General features: G+C 41.8%; 1 protein-coding gene across 1 annotated transcript in view; it reads left to right on the top strand.

Moving 5' to 3' along the window:
• The first annotated feature begins 672 nt into the window (after positions 1-672).
• The window catches only part of AKAP2 (A kinase (PRKA) anchor protein 2), a 150863-nt gene continuing 136259 nt past the window's right edge, over positions 673-15276 (top strand). The window contains exon 1 of the mRNA XM_009328969.1: positions 673-821. Coding sequence (XP_009327244.1) covers positions 713-821 — 109 coding nt within the window. The 5' untranslated portion in view covers positions 673-712. The remainder of the gene's footprint in view (positions 822-15276) is intronic.

Genomic DNA, 15276 nt, shown 5'->3' with positions numbered 1-15276 from the left:
TTTAGAAGCAGGAGGTAGGAAAAGGGGCACCGTAGTTTTCTTTGTCTGTTTGGCAATTAACCATTCACTGGCTTTTTTTGTTGTAACATGCACTTCCTCTCTTGTTTTCATTCAAGCTTTGTGCACCATGGAAATTAATGTGGAGAAAGACAAACAGACAGGAGAGACCAAGATTGTCTCTGCTTCACCTATTGGCCCAGATGAGGCCCATCAAAGAGGATTCAAAGTCTATGATGATGGTACCAAGGTAGTCTATGAGGTTCACTCTGGTGGCACAGTGGTAGAAAATGGAGTACATAAATTAAGCTCAAAGGACGTAGATGAACTTATGCAAAAAGCTGGACAATCAAGTGTAAAAGGAGGGTATGAAACAATGACTGTGTCAGACAGAAATGCGGTAGCCGATGGAAACCTTAGCCATATGAAGGAGCAAATGCTCTTCAAGGAGGCAAAGCTGGAAATGGTACACAAACCCAGCAAAGGGCATGCTGTGAACCCTCAGCCCCAAGACAAACCCTGCGGTGGTGAAGCCCTGGAGGCCAGCGCAGATCAGCCGGTGACAATGATATTTATGGGCTACCAGAACATCGATGATGAAGAGGAGACGAAGAAAGTGCTGGGCTATGACGAGACCATCAAGGCAGAGCTGGTCCTTATCGACGAAGACGACGAGAAGTCGTTGCGGGAGAAGACAGTGACGGACGTCTCCACCATGGACGGGAACGCCGCTGAGCTGGTCTCTGGCAGGCCCCTGTCGGACACGACAGAGCCCTCCTCTCCCGAGGGGAAGGAAGAGAGCCTGCCCTTGGAAGCTGCCCCAGGTACACAAAAGAAAAAGCGCTGTCAATGCTGTATTGTCATGTGAACACCTCCTCCTTCCCCGCTCCAGGCAACTCCTGCTCCATCACTTATCTAGACCTCACTGTACTTCTAACTGCAATACTGTGAACTGGAAGTGAATGCCTCCATTGCCTTGCAGTTGGGTTGCTTTGCTTTCTAGTCCTTCAGGAAGAGGAACGCATGGTTATTTTCCCATCAGCCGTACTATTTGGAGTTTGGGGAGGGGTTGGGTGGTTTTTTGCTTTTTGTTGGTGGTGTTTTTTTTTTTTTTCTTTAATATTGCAGAGTGAGAGATAAATGGGAAATGGAACAAATGTTTTCATATTTATTTGATTTTTATATATATTATATATATATATAATGAAAACACTTTTTACATTTTTCTTTGGATATCTGGCAGGCTTGATCAGATTCCTAGGATTTTGTGGGAGTCTGAGTTTCACAGCAGCCAGATATGAAAGCCTTAAAAAAATGTTGCTTCTCTTTTTTAAGAAAAATCACATTTAAACATTATTTTATAGCTCCTATTTTTTATTTTTGGGGGGAAGGCTTAGATCATTTTAATGTTTTAATTTGCTAAAACTCAGACAAGTCTTTCCCAAAATGTTTGCATAGTTTTGTTTTATAGTAACTTTCCAGTTTAGTTTGCGGTGTCAGAAAAACCCATCAGCCATTTCTGCTTATTGGTGATACCAAAAGTGGACCTTAATTATTCTTTCTAGAAAATGTATGAATGATGATTTTTGCCTTATATAAATCTTCCAGATTACAGTATTGTATGTGTACTTCATCTCCCCAAATTACAGTTGAAATTAACTTGACATGAAAAAGATGCAGCTGTCACACCAACTGAAATGGAGTCACTGATCTAATTACTTGCCTTTCAGTAACTCTGCCAATGTTTATACATGAATTTTTCGAACTCCAGTAGAAGAGAGATACTGCTTTCTATTTCCTTAGAATATAAATGAACTTCTCTCACAGTCTGACCCTGTTCCCACTGGATTCAGTGATGAAATTCTCAGTGCTGGGAATGGGGGCAGGGCCAGAGTTTTATTTTGTAATTCTTAGGGAAGTGTAATTTCTCATAGAGTGTACCTCCAGTGCACCTACATAATGACAGGTGATGGTGTGATCCTGCCCTGCTTACCCAGGCAAAACTCCCGTGGAGGCCCACCGGAGTTTTGTCGGAGCAGCTGTTTCGGGAGAAGATCCTACAGCCTCAAGGCTAACATTTTCAAAAACTGCTGGTGGTTTTGGATGCTTCATTTTCCAGTGTGGGACACTTCAAAGAGGCCTGATTTCCAGTAGTTTTTTCTTCATCTGCCCTCTGAAAATCAGTCCTGTTAAAGACAACTCAAGGTGAAAATGTAAAAGGGCGAAGGCATCCAAAATCAGTAGATGTTTCTTTGTTTCTTGGTCCTTTGATTCTTCTAACTACAATGAAAAAGCAGCCAGCTTTTTCATGGCAAGATATTAGGAGCCTGATTCTTGTCTCACATCAGTTTTGCTTAAGTGTGGCTTCACTGACTCTAGTGGAGTTAGTCTGGATTTATAACTACAGAAGTGAGATTAAAAATCAGGATTTATATTTTCTGATAGTGTTAAAAAGTACCGAAGATTATTTTGAAGTGTCTTTGAAACTATCAGACTTTAAAAATCAATAACAGCAACTGAAAAAACAAAATAAAAAATTAAAAAAAAAAAAAAGAAAGAAAGAGAAAGAAAGAAAGAAAGAAAGAAAACAACAAAAAGCCTCTTTTCAGTCTGAGGTGGTTCCTGTGATATTTCTGTTCTTTCTTGGATGGTGCTTTTACTGCATTAATTGTTAGTTCAGAGCACCCGATTAAACAGAGTTCTTGCTCTGTACTCTTTTCTTTCTGTGCCAGTAAAAAAGACACTTGTTCACGGTGGTGGTAATATGAGGCACACTGAAAACATACACACACAAAAAATTCAAAAGGTAGTTCCTGCGTTAGATCACTCAGCCGTCATTATGGAGCTGGTCAATGTAACTTCTCACCACTGCTCAGGTGATAGTCAGAAAAAAAAGCAAGCGGAGAGTAGGAAGAGACAGCCACATCCATATGACACCTGCAGAAATTTTGCTGGCCTCCATATGTGCTGCAGTGGCCAGATTTAATAGACTTCTGCACGCTCCCTCTGCCTCCCCTGGGGGCTTTTGGATGGGAGAAGGACCAAACTCACCCATAGAAGCTCTGCACATCATCCCTTGACTCAGGCTTAGGTGGTTAAGTTGTATCAGAGGGGAACGGCCGCAGAGCCCCACGTTGCGACAGTAGGTCTGGTGGCTGTTTGTTGGAAACTAGCAACCCGTGTTTTGGGTTTTTTTGGCTGGGTTGTGTGTTTTTTTCTTTTTTCCCAGAAACGCTAAGCATTTACAAATTTCAACATTTCTTAAAACGAGACCCTGAGTTTCAACCCCAGGGTGGCCTGGCAAGGCTGTCCCCAGGCACATTTAGGACCCCAAAGCACTGCAACGCAAGAGGTGAAGCCCTTTCCCTCTCGCCCCTACCCCGTGAGCACCGCGGGAGCCAGGCGCGCTTTGCAATAGTTCTCTCACTCTGGGGCCTGTTCACCTCAGCAGTAACGCTCAAAAACAAATCTTCCAGCCACCTCCTCCTGGCCTGGCCGGTCGTCTCGTTGCTCACCACCCTTTCCTCTCGGGGTGTGATGCTGCCTTCACAGCCACCCTGGCCTCCCAGTGTCTTTCCAGCCCGATCTTTGTTCCCTTGCCACTCCTCTCCCCTGTGGACGTTTTTTCCCAAAGCCCTCTGCTCGGGAAATTTGGGGTGTCATCTTTACCCTAACCCGCTGTGTCCATGCATCTCCAGCCGCGTGCTCCCCTGTCAGATGACCTTCTGGTTCAGCACAGACTCAGCATTTTGGGGATGACTCCCTCAGCGGCCTGCTTTGGGAGATGCTTGCTGAGGCTGGGACCAGAACATGTCTGAGACCACTGCACCATCTGAGGCACAACATGGCAGGGAGATGGGAGCACACAAGAGTCCAGAAGTGGCCCTTTAGTGGTTAGAAGTAGAGCACAAGCCTTAAACCTTAAACCTGCCAAATACCTACTGCTCAGTACTTGTAGCTAACATTGAGTGCCTAGGAAGGCCAGTGTTTTTTATGTGTTCATATGAACTCCATGGTTAATGGGCCCCAAAAGATCCAGAAGAGCTAAAGGTTTGTCTGCATAGGGTTTGTCTTTACGGGTCAAGGGCAGTTCCACGTCTGAGGTCAGGAAAACCACGAAACAGGAGCAAATTGGTCTGAACTCGGAGGGCCTTAGCTACGTCGGCTGAAACACATTTACTCCAATCATCATCCTCTGCAAGGGCAGCAGCCATGCCTGGGCATCGGCGTCTCCCTTCTAGCCATTAGCCTACAGCCAAGTAACACGGGAATTCAAATGCGTTAGCCGAGGCTGATGAATGTAAACCGTTTTTCCAGGGCTGCTTTGGGCTTCGAAGGGGTCAGGTTTCCCCTCACCCTCGGGTAGGAAGCTGCTTATGGAAATTCATGCACAATCAGGCACAAAGGAAGAGGTCCGCTCTACGGCCAAGCAGAGAGAGATTTTGTAAGGATCATTATGGGAAGGGGTTTTTGTATTGTTTTAAGCAAACTCCCTGTCTGTTTAACTTATGCCATCACATGTACATTTTCAATTTCAGCATGAGGGGATACAAAAAAGTAGAGTCAGAAACTGGTTCAGTGATAGCATTTTGCCACAACAAACTGCTCGCCTTAACTTTTGTAAGAAAAACAAAAAAAAAAACCTCTTTTCAGTGTATCTTTTCCTAGACGGGGAAAAAGTAACCTATGAAACTTTTTTATATTTTGTATTTTCTAAGTTTCTATGAACATACTTTCCATGTCGTCCCTCGTTTGCATTCAGGGACTGTTTCTTTTGCAAACCACTGCATTTTACTTCCATTCTTTCTTTTTTTTTTAAACAAAAGAAAAATACAAATCAAAAAACACAGCATTATGATTAGTGGCTAGGCAATCTCTTTCAATTACAAGAATATCAATACAGAAAGAAAAGAATTACAGGGTTGTTTTCTTTTTTTAATTTCCTGTGTCTGATGTACTGTATGGTATATGTTTACAGAACTCCTCTGGTCTGCCTTTGTGATGTTATCTAAATGAATGAAAAAGTAGGTATGATGTGCCGTTTGACAGTTTGCCTTAGCACTCTTGGGTTTCCTTCTTTTTGTATCTTTCTTTTCCTTATTTTTTTTCCAAACAGTGCAGGCTGTATTCCAAAGCTGTATAAACACAACATTATCTTTCAATCCCCAGCAAGAGAAGTGTGCACAAGCCCTTCTCCATGAAGCGTACCTCTACCGGTGCAATAGAAGACCTCAGCCCTGCAAACAAAAACACATACTCCTAATTCTGCTGTGTGTAGACCTATTTCAGTCAACAGGACTACTCACAGGAGGAATGTGTGCAGGTGTCTGCAAGATCAGGGCATGAATGATTAACACAGGGTGTAGTTTGGGTGTTATTTGTGTACCTGTACCAATTTTATGCACTGCTGAGTTTGCCCAGGGTGGTGTAATCCTAAAGGCTAACTCTGAGCATTGCTACTTCTGCTGAGAAAAACACAAAACAAAATGGTGCTTGGCATCTAGTTGGACCAGATCCCGAGTCAGCATTGCTACCATGGCAGTGGTATTCAAGAGCAAATATTAAGTGGGACTTCCCTGACAGCTAATACATTAGTCCCCTGCCATTCTACCTAAGTTCACTAGCGATTAAAATTATAGAGATACAACAAATTAATCAGAGCAGAAAGATAGCATACAGAGTTGCTAGAGAAATAAAAGGTGTTCTACCTTTTGATTTACTCCAACATCCAAACGGCATACTTGGAAAGTAAGTGGGGATATAATAGAAAACGTAGTATTTTACATTTGTGTATTTTTTTAAGGAATAAATATTTTTGTAATGAGAGACAAACCCTAAATGGGAATTGAGTTTCTGAATATCATCCTACCCATGACATTGAGCCTTTGAACTTTTTCATACGTTTATGACAATGCCCAGCTTCTTGGGATCTTTTGTAGACCTAACCACAATTTTCTCCAGGAAGCAGGATCACAACACTTTTTAAAGAGTAAAGTTAGAAGAGTAGAATCCAATATACCTGCTATGAACACAGCTAAATAAGTGAATTTATTTCACAGCAAAAGGTGGACCTATGCTTTCTATAGCTAGACAAACTTCTTCATCTAGAAAGCCAACACGGTAGGCAATAGCTACCTACTTTCAGTAGAGAGGTATGGCTAAATAGGAGAACTATATGTTTTTTCACTTTGTCATACTTTATCCGACAAGAGATTTCAAAATGCAAGAGATGGTGCCACTGGAAAGAATAGAACAAAATCATTTAGACAAAGTAGAGGATTTTCCCACAGGCTGAGATGTGGCGTCTTTATTTTTTCTAAACTCACTTGGTTTCAACCAGTTCTCTCTGTCTATTAGAAAGTTTAGGATTTGCTCAGATTATGTTTCATGAGCCTTCTGGGCAGCAAGAGTAAACTAGTTCTGAGCTTAATCAGAGGTCGCAGGCTACGACAATATCCAACAAAAATGTGGACTGTAATTTTTGTATGTAGAAGAGTAAGTTGTATAAAATGGCTGAATTTATTAAGTTTAGAATATAAATGGATTGTCATCTAGTCCAAAGAGAATATAAATCCAACTTGTAATATAAACTTATAATAATAACTTATCTTGTAAATAGTGACAAGGGTGCATGAAGTTCTTAAAAATGTCCCACTTGTATTTAAAATCAAAGCATTATAAAGCTGAGCCTTTTTCCTCATGGGTTCAAAGAGTCTTGCAAAGTCTATAGCTTTTTTCTTGTGGTGGTTCCACTTAAGCTGTTCAGCGGATTAAGAATAGGCCACTTTTCTTAAGGGCAAACTTGTGGAGAATTCTGAGCCCCTTCCTCCAGTTTGCAAAAGCTTCTCTTATTTTGAGGGTTTTTGCTGTTATTGTATTGCAAAGCGTTCCTGCAATTGTTTCCCAAATTCTTCTCAAAGGAGGATTTAGGGGGTTGTTTTAAGAATTAATCTACTTTAGAAATTGGGGGGGCAGGGGAGAAAGCTTAATTAATTTTTAGAATTAGCTAAGTAACTCAAGTCCACCAGTTTGGGTATATTTGTGCATTTTTAACATGCATTGGTATGTTTGTGATTCATACCTGAATTTAGACCTTGCATATCTATTCAGTAGGTCTATAAGACCTAAAGACTTGCCCATGAGCATAAAATTAAGCACCCAAGCAGCCCTTTTTAGTTTAATGGGATGACTCAGATGAGTGAAATTTAAGAACATGCACATATGCTTATAGGGTCTGGTCTTTAAACAATATGCTACAAGCAAGGCTTATGCTGCTTTAACTGTGTCTTCTCATTCCTTTAATTAGGTAGATTTTTAAATGGTGTTGTGAAACTGGTGCACTTTTCTGCAGAGAGGGGTTTAGAGCATGATCTCCTTGCTGAGCATGTTTGAAAGTAGACAAACGCCCCCCAGGAACTCTCAAAACTCCCAGTCCCTGAAGAGAGTGGGGGTGAATTTCATACCTGCACAAAAACACAACATAAAAGAGGCAGTGTAAGTTTTTCTTCCAGATTTTTCCCTCTGCACGCCTCTGCTCCAGACTCTGCCTGTCCCCTGTCTCTGTACTTGCTCTCATTCTGGACACCATTGCTCAGCTGCTCCTTTTCCCCCCCTCTGTCTGCTTTCCTTTTTGTGGTCTCCTATGAGCAAAGATAGGGGGAAGAAAAGAGAGGCTGGTAAAAACCTCACCTCAGGCCTGTTGGCATGAGTGCCAAGTAAAAAGAAATGACAGTATCCTGTCCTCAGCATTTGGACATCTTCCTGCATTTTCCTAGATTCCTAGGGCAAATCTGATGCTAGAGGAGCACTCTCCCTATCTATTCATCTGGCATCCCGTGGGTTGCCCAAACAGTGGGTTTCCACTAAAATCTCACTATTTAGGTAAACCTGCTGTCTCTCTTCCCATTCCCGTGGGAACGCACTAAGCCCCCCAAGTCAGTATGGGCTAGATATGCCCAAGTGCGTAAAATATCAGCATCCAGAAGCCACTTACAGGAGCAGAAGGCAAGCCACAACCTAATTGTCAGGTTGCTACTGGCAGGCTAAAGGAACCAGAAGAAAATGTGAACTTCCCCACAGACTGATCCAGCATGCAAAGGCATTCTCAGTAAAATCAGCTGCCCAGAAGCTACTGGTATCCCTCCAAGTTAATGTGCCAGTCAGAGAGAGGCAACTCAAAAATAGTGACGGTTTTGTACAACCGTATGAAGTCCCAACTGAACGCAGCGCTTAAGCTCCACTAATCTTAAGCACTTGCTTGAAGAGTAACACATACTTAAACACTGTGCTGGTTAGGGATAGCTTTGAGGATATGTTAAGATCGGCCCGTATCTATGATTAAGGTCATTTACTGATGATGGGCTCAAATTTTATCCCTGTTATTTTGCCAGTATGGATGTAGGCACTGCTTAGGGGCAGATACAGGAGACAAATCCATTTGAAAGCTTTTTGCTTTTCCAGTGGCCACTGAATCCGAGCGCGGCAAAGGTAGCCAAGCAAGAGCAGGTCAGGACAAAGGCAAAGAACACATTTCTGGTTTCCTGCCCCTCCAGACTACTTCCACTTCATAGATGAATGACTCTTTATAGGGGTTCAAGAAAATGTTGTGTAAAATGCAGCTTTTATGGTGAATGTAGGTTGTGGTTGAGATTTTTTTTTAAGCTTTAGTCTCCCACTTTCTTTGTGAGCTAATGTAAATAAAATCCCATTTTGTTGGGGGAAAACTGCTGTGCTAACACTGGATTAGAATTGCTGGGGATAGCTGCTGTACTTTGTAACCTGAAGTGTACTTTTTTGACTGTTATGTTTTTTTCTTCAGATTAAAAACATGAGTACAAAAAAACAAAAATAAAAAACCAAGAACACTGCCAGCAACAGCCATGCTGTAACTGTGGCTTCTCTCTTTTTTTTTTCTCTGTACAATATTACTAGTAAATAAATCTGCCTTTTCACTGCGCCTACTTCTGTGTCTTTTTACTGTGTTTCTCTCTAACTACCACTCTTCAAGATGCTCTGTGATCTCAAGGATGTACCGCACTGGAGCTGCCTCTCTCACTAAAAGAATTAAAGTACTAACTCCACAGTTGGGTGGTTTCTTTCCTTTCCTCCACTGCTGTGCCCTGCTACTCTGACTGTTATTTTTATTAGATGCTTCAACACGTATTAACTCACCATACCTGTTACTGTCTCATTTCTCTTTTCCCTTTCGTTCTCATGTGATACGTTGCCAAGCATACTGCGGACCCTATTGCTCTAGGATCGCATGGCATCTTTTCATATTTGCAAAAGATAAAGGATTGGTTTCAGTCAGCAAGACAGTATGTCCTGGGTCAACTTATTTCCTAACTGAGGAAAGTATTCCATACGGCATATATAATTCCCCAGAAATAATCACTAAAGAATTTAACGACTGCCAAAATAAACAGTGTGCAGTTTTCTTCCTGGGCTTATCACAGACAGCGTCCTCTGTGTTTCAGGACTGGAAGAAGCTTGCCATAGTCTGACTTGTAGGGAACAAAAGAAAAAAAGAAAAAACCCTCGTGTATTTTTTTCCCAAGATGTTGTATTTACCTGAGGCTAGAACAGTGATAGGATGGGTAACGTAGCCAGGCATCATAAGACTCCTTCTCAGAAATTTAAAAATTCAGCTTAAACTCAGCCATTTAAGAAACTCACCACAAATTGCCCATTGCTACGTAAGTACCCTCCCTCTGTTCCTTTCACCCAGTAGCCATACAGATAAATGTATACGCACGCACACTTACGTATCTGAGCCTTTGCAATATGGTACATTCTAGCATCACAGAAGGGAAAATGGCCATGTGCCCTGCTTTGCTGCTTTATAATTTAGTCCTGAAAGTTTTGCAGTAGGTGGGGCTTCAAGCTGGTTTTTTTCCTACTTGTGTTTGAGTGACAGAAAGTCAATTTTGTCTGTCCTAGAAGGCTCTGTGAATGACTGGAGAACTGGTATGTTTCTGTCACTGAAGGACTAGAATTGATTCAGCTGAGAGAACTATTAAAACTATTTATACAGTTTATATTATATATAAATATATATAACTATGTAAATTTCTGTGGTTTTGCAAAGACCTTCCTAAGTCCGAAGGTGTGTTAGCATGGCAAAAGGATCATGACCCTGAGCTAGCAGAAGGTGTCTGTGTGAAGACCATGAAATAGCAAGGGCATTATCATGTGCGACTAATTTAGTGCTTGGACACTTGGACATGTCAGGTACATATTCCATTTGTTGGTGCATACCATGGCCTGTAACATACTCTTATTTTCATTCCACCTCATTTAATTGTATAGCCATGAGAAGGTTTTCAGCTGAAAACTCCTCCACTGCACAAAACTGAGTCATCCAAGAAAACACCAAAACCAGACTAGACAACTTTGATATTGCTGGTTTTACTAAAGTTTCAGAAACAAAATATTTCCATGCACTTCCCCTTTTTAAATCTCTAGGGGAAAAGTGAAATTTTTATTTTTTTTTTTTTTCCCCACCCTCATAGCATGTAGTAAGAAAGAAAATGCTTAGCAGCTGGTGAGATAGCATGGCACTCCCCTGAAACTCTTCTGGAGTGGTTCCCTGGAGGTCAATGACTTAACGGAGTAAGGGCGCATTCAGCATGTGGGAGGCCAGCCCTCTCAGGATTTTGTTCTTTTTCCTTTATTTTAATAGTTCCGTAACCTTCTGGTAACAGAAGGAAGATAGGCGCTTACTCTGAAAGTTCAACACTCAAGGTGTTTCAGTCTGGGGGTAGAAGTGGAATAGCTCATTTTCAGACAGCCCCTTACTTTCCCGCAGGACCCTCACAACCTGCCCTTGATGCCTTAAAACTCGTACCAACTCAGCAACACTTCGTGTTTCACACTGTGATATTTTTGAGGCTACAGAAAGAAAACTCTAAGGCTAATAACAGTAGGAATTAATAATAAAAAAGAGACAAGAAATTAATAACAATTTTTGCTGTCCCAAGACCTCCATTTGCATTCCCCATTTGCTGCAAAAGGTCTGCTCAGACGTGCATTGCACTGTGCACAGTCATGTATGAATCCTTTGTAACTGCTCATGGGGGAAACACAGGCTAGCCCCTAAAGGAGTTTACAAAACTACAGAATATGGCACAGCTGTGCAAAACATCACCCACATTTACCCTTGATAGAAAAACTACCTGCTTCTTCATTACAAGTGTCTAGCTGACAGTGACCACCTTCCCAGATGAGACAAGGAGGTAGATATTTGCATAGGAGTAGAGTTTGCTATATCAGACTTGGAGGAGGGAACTTCCCAGCATATAACCCAAAAAATAATAGAGGGAATAATCAGCTAGCAGAAAGAGATATTGGGTCACTCCAAATCAGGGGTAGGGAGGAGCTGTGTTGCTGCACAGACGCTGGTCTGCAAACCTAGGTACTCAGTTACCTCGGAAAGAAGGGAATTGGCTCCTGTCTTTTATACGCAGCAGTTCCTCCCAGTGTGAGTAACCCCTCTGGACTCGCTGAGCACTAATAAAGGTGCTGGTCCAGGTCCTGGGAAGCATCATTTCCAATTGCTGCTGCTCCACGTGGTTCAGCATGACCTCACAAAAAGTCCCTCATCTTCAGATCTACAAAGGTATGTAGAGACAACATTATCCCCTTGATTTAGATGGGGAGTGCAGGTAGCTAAATACCTCTGTGGGTCCGAGTTTTTTCATCTCAGTTTTACGTCTGTAATTTAGGATAATTAGCACTACCCTGCCTCATGGGGCTGTGGTTATGCATCTGTTAATGTCTGTCACAAGACTGCAAGAATGTGGGGCATACTTTGGGTGCCAGCATCACAAAATGTCTTCTTACTGTTACAGTTTTTAGAGAGATTCTGCTTATAACGGCACCGCCAAACCAGAAAAAATAAGCTATATTGCAACAAAACCCGGCCATTCACAGCAGTCAGGCATTTGCTGGGAATGACAAGTTTGCCATGGTTTAGGAAAAAAGGATGTAGCAGTAGCATGTTTGGTTGCTTGTAGGTGGGAGAACAAAGGGAGAACAGGTGGAGGGAAAAAAAGAGATGAATGCAAAAATGGGTCACTTTCTCATACATGGCAAACCAGTTCAGCTTCCTTTTTGAGTATTTCCGTAGTGTGTAATGCATCACTGGCTACGGATTCCCTTCGGCTATAGATGAGGCTGCTCCAGCACTGGCAGCAATATGGTAGCTTTTGGGGGCAGGGGGGAGTTGGTGTAGCTAATTAGCCCTGCTGACAAAGAGGCTATCTACTCGCTTGAGCACAGCCCCATGCTAAAATGACTGTACTGCTCTTTAGCCGGTGTGGGTACCTCTAGACAGCATTGCATTGTGGTTTGTAAGCATCTTATGGCTTAAAAGGAAAGATACTCTTTAATACCAGCAGAAGGTCTTGATCATTATATTTCACTGGAGTGTGGTACATATATCATTCAATTTAAAGCAAATGAGATTACTTAACTATGAAAATTTTTTAAACAGATTGTTGTGCTGCTCTGTTTTTGTTACATGGTAAGAGGTTTCTTCTTAACACGCTGCACTAAGTTATAGAAGCACCTTTATCACTGGACAAATAGGGGTTCATAGGCAAATTGGTGGTGAGACAGAATAAATGCTTCCTTCTGCCAACCAGCTTAGGCAATTTTATATTATTAGGTATGGTTAAGTTACCAGGGAGATGGGGTAAAGTGATGAAGCTGTTTAAATACCATGGGCAGTTGCACACTGAGAACAGGGCTGACATCTGGAAATTCTCCACTGCTGCTATTTCAGTCTGGATTTTTTGTTACAGAAGCTGGAGGTCATCAGGGGGTTAGTAAATTGGGAGAGTTAACCAAGATAGATAGTTTCCACTTACACCAGCCTGGGAAGAAAACAGCCCTTAACTTAACATGAGAGAATTCATTCCCATTTTTGCTGCTATAACTTGTGCTGCAAATCTAGTGTTATTTAGGGTCCTTTTTGAATCTCCAGCTCATGGAGAGCTCATTGGAGTCAAGCAATTTGGAGAGAGACTTTGCTATCATTTAAAAGAGACAAGAAGATAAACAGTAGTTTCTGGGCTTCCTGGCTGAGGATGAAATCTGGAAAATACTTGCTTTAGCTGCATGTACAAGCCCTGCAGAGCTGTGATACTCTGGGTCCCCTTTTCTGTGACACTTCAGAGACTGCAGATGCTATTCTTAAACACTGTTGAATACAATGAGGAAATGATAATGACGTATGGAGACACTACTGAAAGATCACACACTTTATTTTCTTCACTTACTTTATATGTCAGAATTTCGAAGTCACAGAGCTGGAAATACTGTGATTATTTTACTGATTTATCTTCACAATATGCCAAACATTTGCCAAATATAAACAAATCCAGGACCTACCATGAAGGCTGTAGCCTGCCTGTCTCCATTTTCTCTACTCATTACAACTCCTACAGAGGAAACGTCAGGACTGAAAGCTGTAGACCATGTTCAGAGTATTTAAAAGCTGTAATTGAAAGTGGAAATAAAAGGAAAGCAACTCTTTTCTCTTATCCAGCATCAAGAAGGGTCCTCCTCTAATCCATAGACTAAAAGGGATTAAATCCAGTCTGATGTGAAAGGACAACTTTCACAGCTTAACAGCTTCAAGCAGGGCCACCAAGACCCTTAGAAAAAAATCCACATGTGCTTTCAGGACCAGGACTTTACACCCCGAGCCAGCTGTTGAACTCAGAGTGCCTGCATGGGAAGTCAGTCAGGGCAGAACATTTGCCACAAAGCACTAGAAATAAAGAAAAGTATTGAAATTACTGATTGCAGTAATTTCTCTGATGCAATAATATTTTTAAAGATAGGTTGCTGAGTGTGAGAGAGATTGCACACTGTAAATAACCAGTCCCAGAAAGAGAAAATCAGGGAGGGGAGCACAGACTCTGATCCAGATACCAAAGAAAGCACGCCCAGCTTACTCTGAAGAAGTGCACTGCCTGTCACCGGCAGCACTGGAGAAGCAATTGTTTTGCCTTTTATAAGGAAAAAAAATGGCACAAAAGCAAGATGATCTCTTCAGGAAGGGCTCTGCTGAGGGCAGAACTTCAAATAGCAAATCTGCTTACAGCATTAAGACCCAAATGGGGGTTGAGGTTCCAGTTACACTGCCTGGCATGTATCCATATGACCCACTATAAAACCACTTGACTCCCCCCAGATTCCAGCCTTAATTTTCTTCTTATCTGTTCAGTCATTTTCGACTATGTACAATTACGTTACGAAAAGTTTGGCCAGAAAAGTTCATTAAAAAGCTAATAATTTTTTTCAATAATAAGCAGTTAGTGAATTATGGTGATACAGGTTGCTGAAAGTCATATTGTTCAACTAGGTGAGAAAAAAAATGTCCAGTGACAAATAAAGGATATTTCCAGAGAACAGACCTGTAAAAGATAAGTTGGAGAAAAATTTAACCCTTCTACTAGTCTTTGAATCCCCAGGAATGGTATTTGTCCCAACAGAAAAGAACCAGCCACGTGCTTGAATTTAGTATCATGGGTAGCCACATTTACTTCCATGGATCTGCTTGTGTCATCCCATTTCATGGGCTTGGAAGCCAAGCATGTATGGTCCCTACAGAGCATGGGCGGCCGGGATGGCGCTGGGCAGGGAAGGGAAGGAGGCAAAAATTACTGCTGCATGCTCTTCCGTCTGAAGGAGGCTGAGAATACTGTCAGCATTAGAGCAGAGTAAATAATATTGTTTTGATTCACTGGTGAAAATGAACAATCAAAAGCAGAGCAGGGGATTCTACCATGCTGAACCCAAACTGAAACTTTCTGAATTGACTGGTTGTTTAAAAATAAACCTGTTTTTTTTCAAAATCAGAAGTTTCAATGCCAGCTGGAGGCATTTAAAAAAAAAAAAAAAAGCTCATTTGGAATACATTAAAAATATTGCTTTGACATTACCAGAACATTCCCATCAACTTTTTCTATCCAAAACTATTAGTGGAATTCAATCTGATTTCATTCTCTCAGAGCTCATTTTTTTTTCAGAAACTTTGCTGTTCAGATTCAAGGCAGAAATTCACTTGGCTCCAGCCAGCACAGCACTCCTAGCTGAAGCCTGGAGGGCTGACACTACGATTTCAAGTCAAGTGTGTGTGATAATGAAGAGCTAGCCATGGGCAACAGACCCACAGCTGTACGTTGTCAGTACTGGATGATGCTCCTTTCTCTGCTTGCTATGGCCAGCTCTCTGCTCTTTCCCCTCCCTCCTGCCTGCTCCCTCTTTCCC

This window comes from Pygoscelis adeliae, unplaced genomic scaffold (assembly GCF_000699105.1).
Source record: "Pygoscelis adeliae isolate BGI_AS28 unplaced genomic scaffold, ASM69910v1 Scaffold127, whole genome shotgun sequence".
Classification (NCBI taxonomy): Eukaryota; Metazoa; Chordata; class Aves; order Sphenisciformes; family Spheniscidae; genus Pygoscelis; species Pygoscelis adeliae.
Note: the sequence above shows the minus strand (reverse complement) of the source record. Positions and strands in the feature narration are given on the sequence as shown.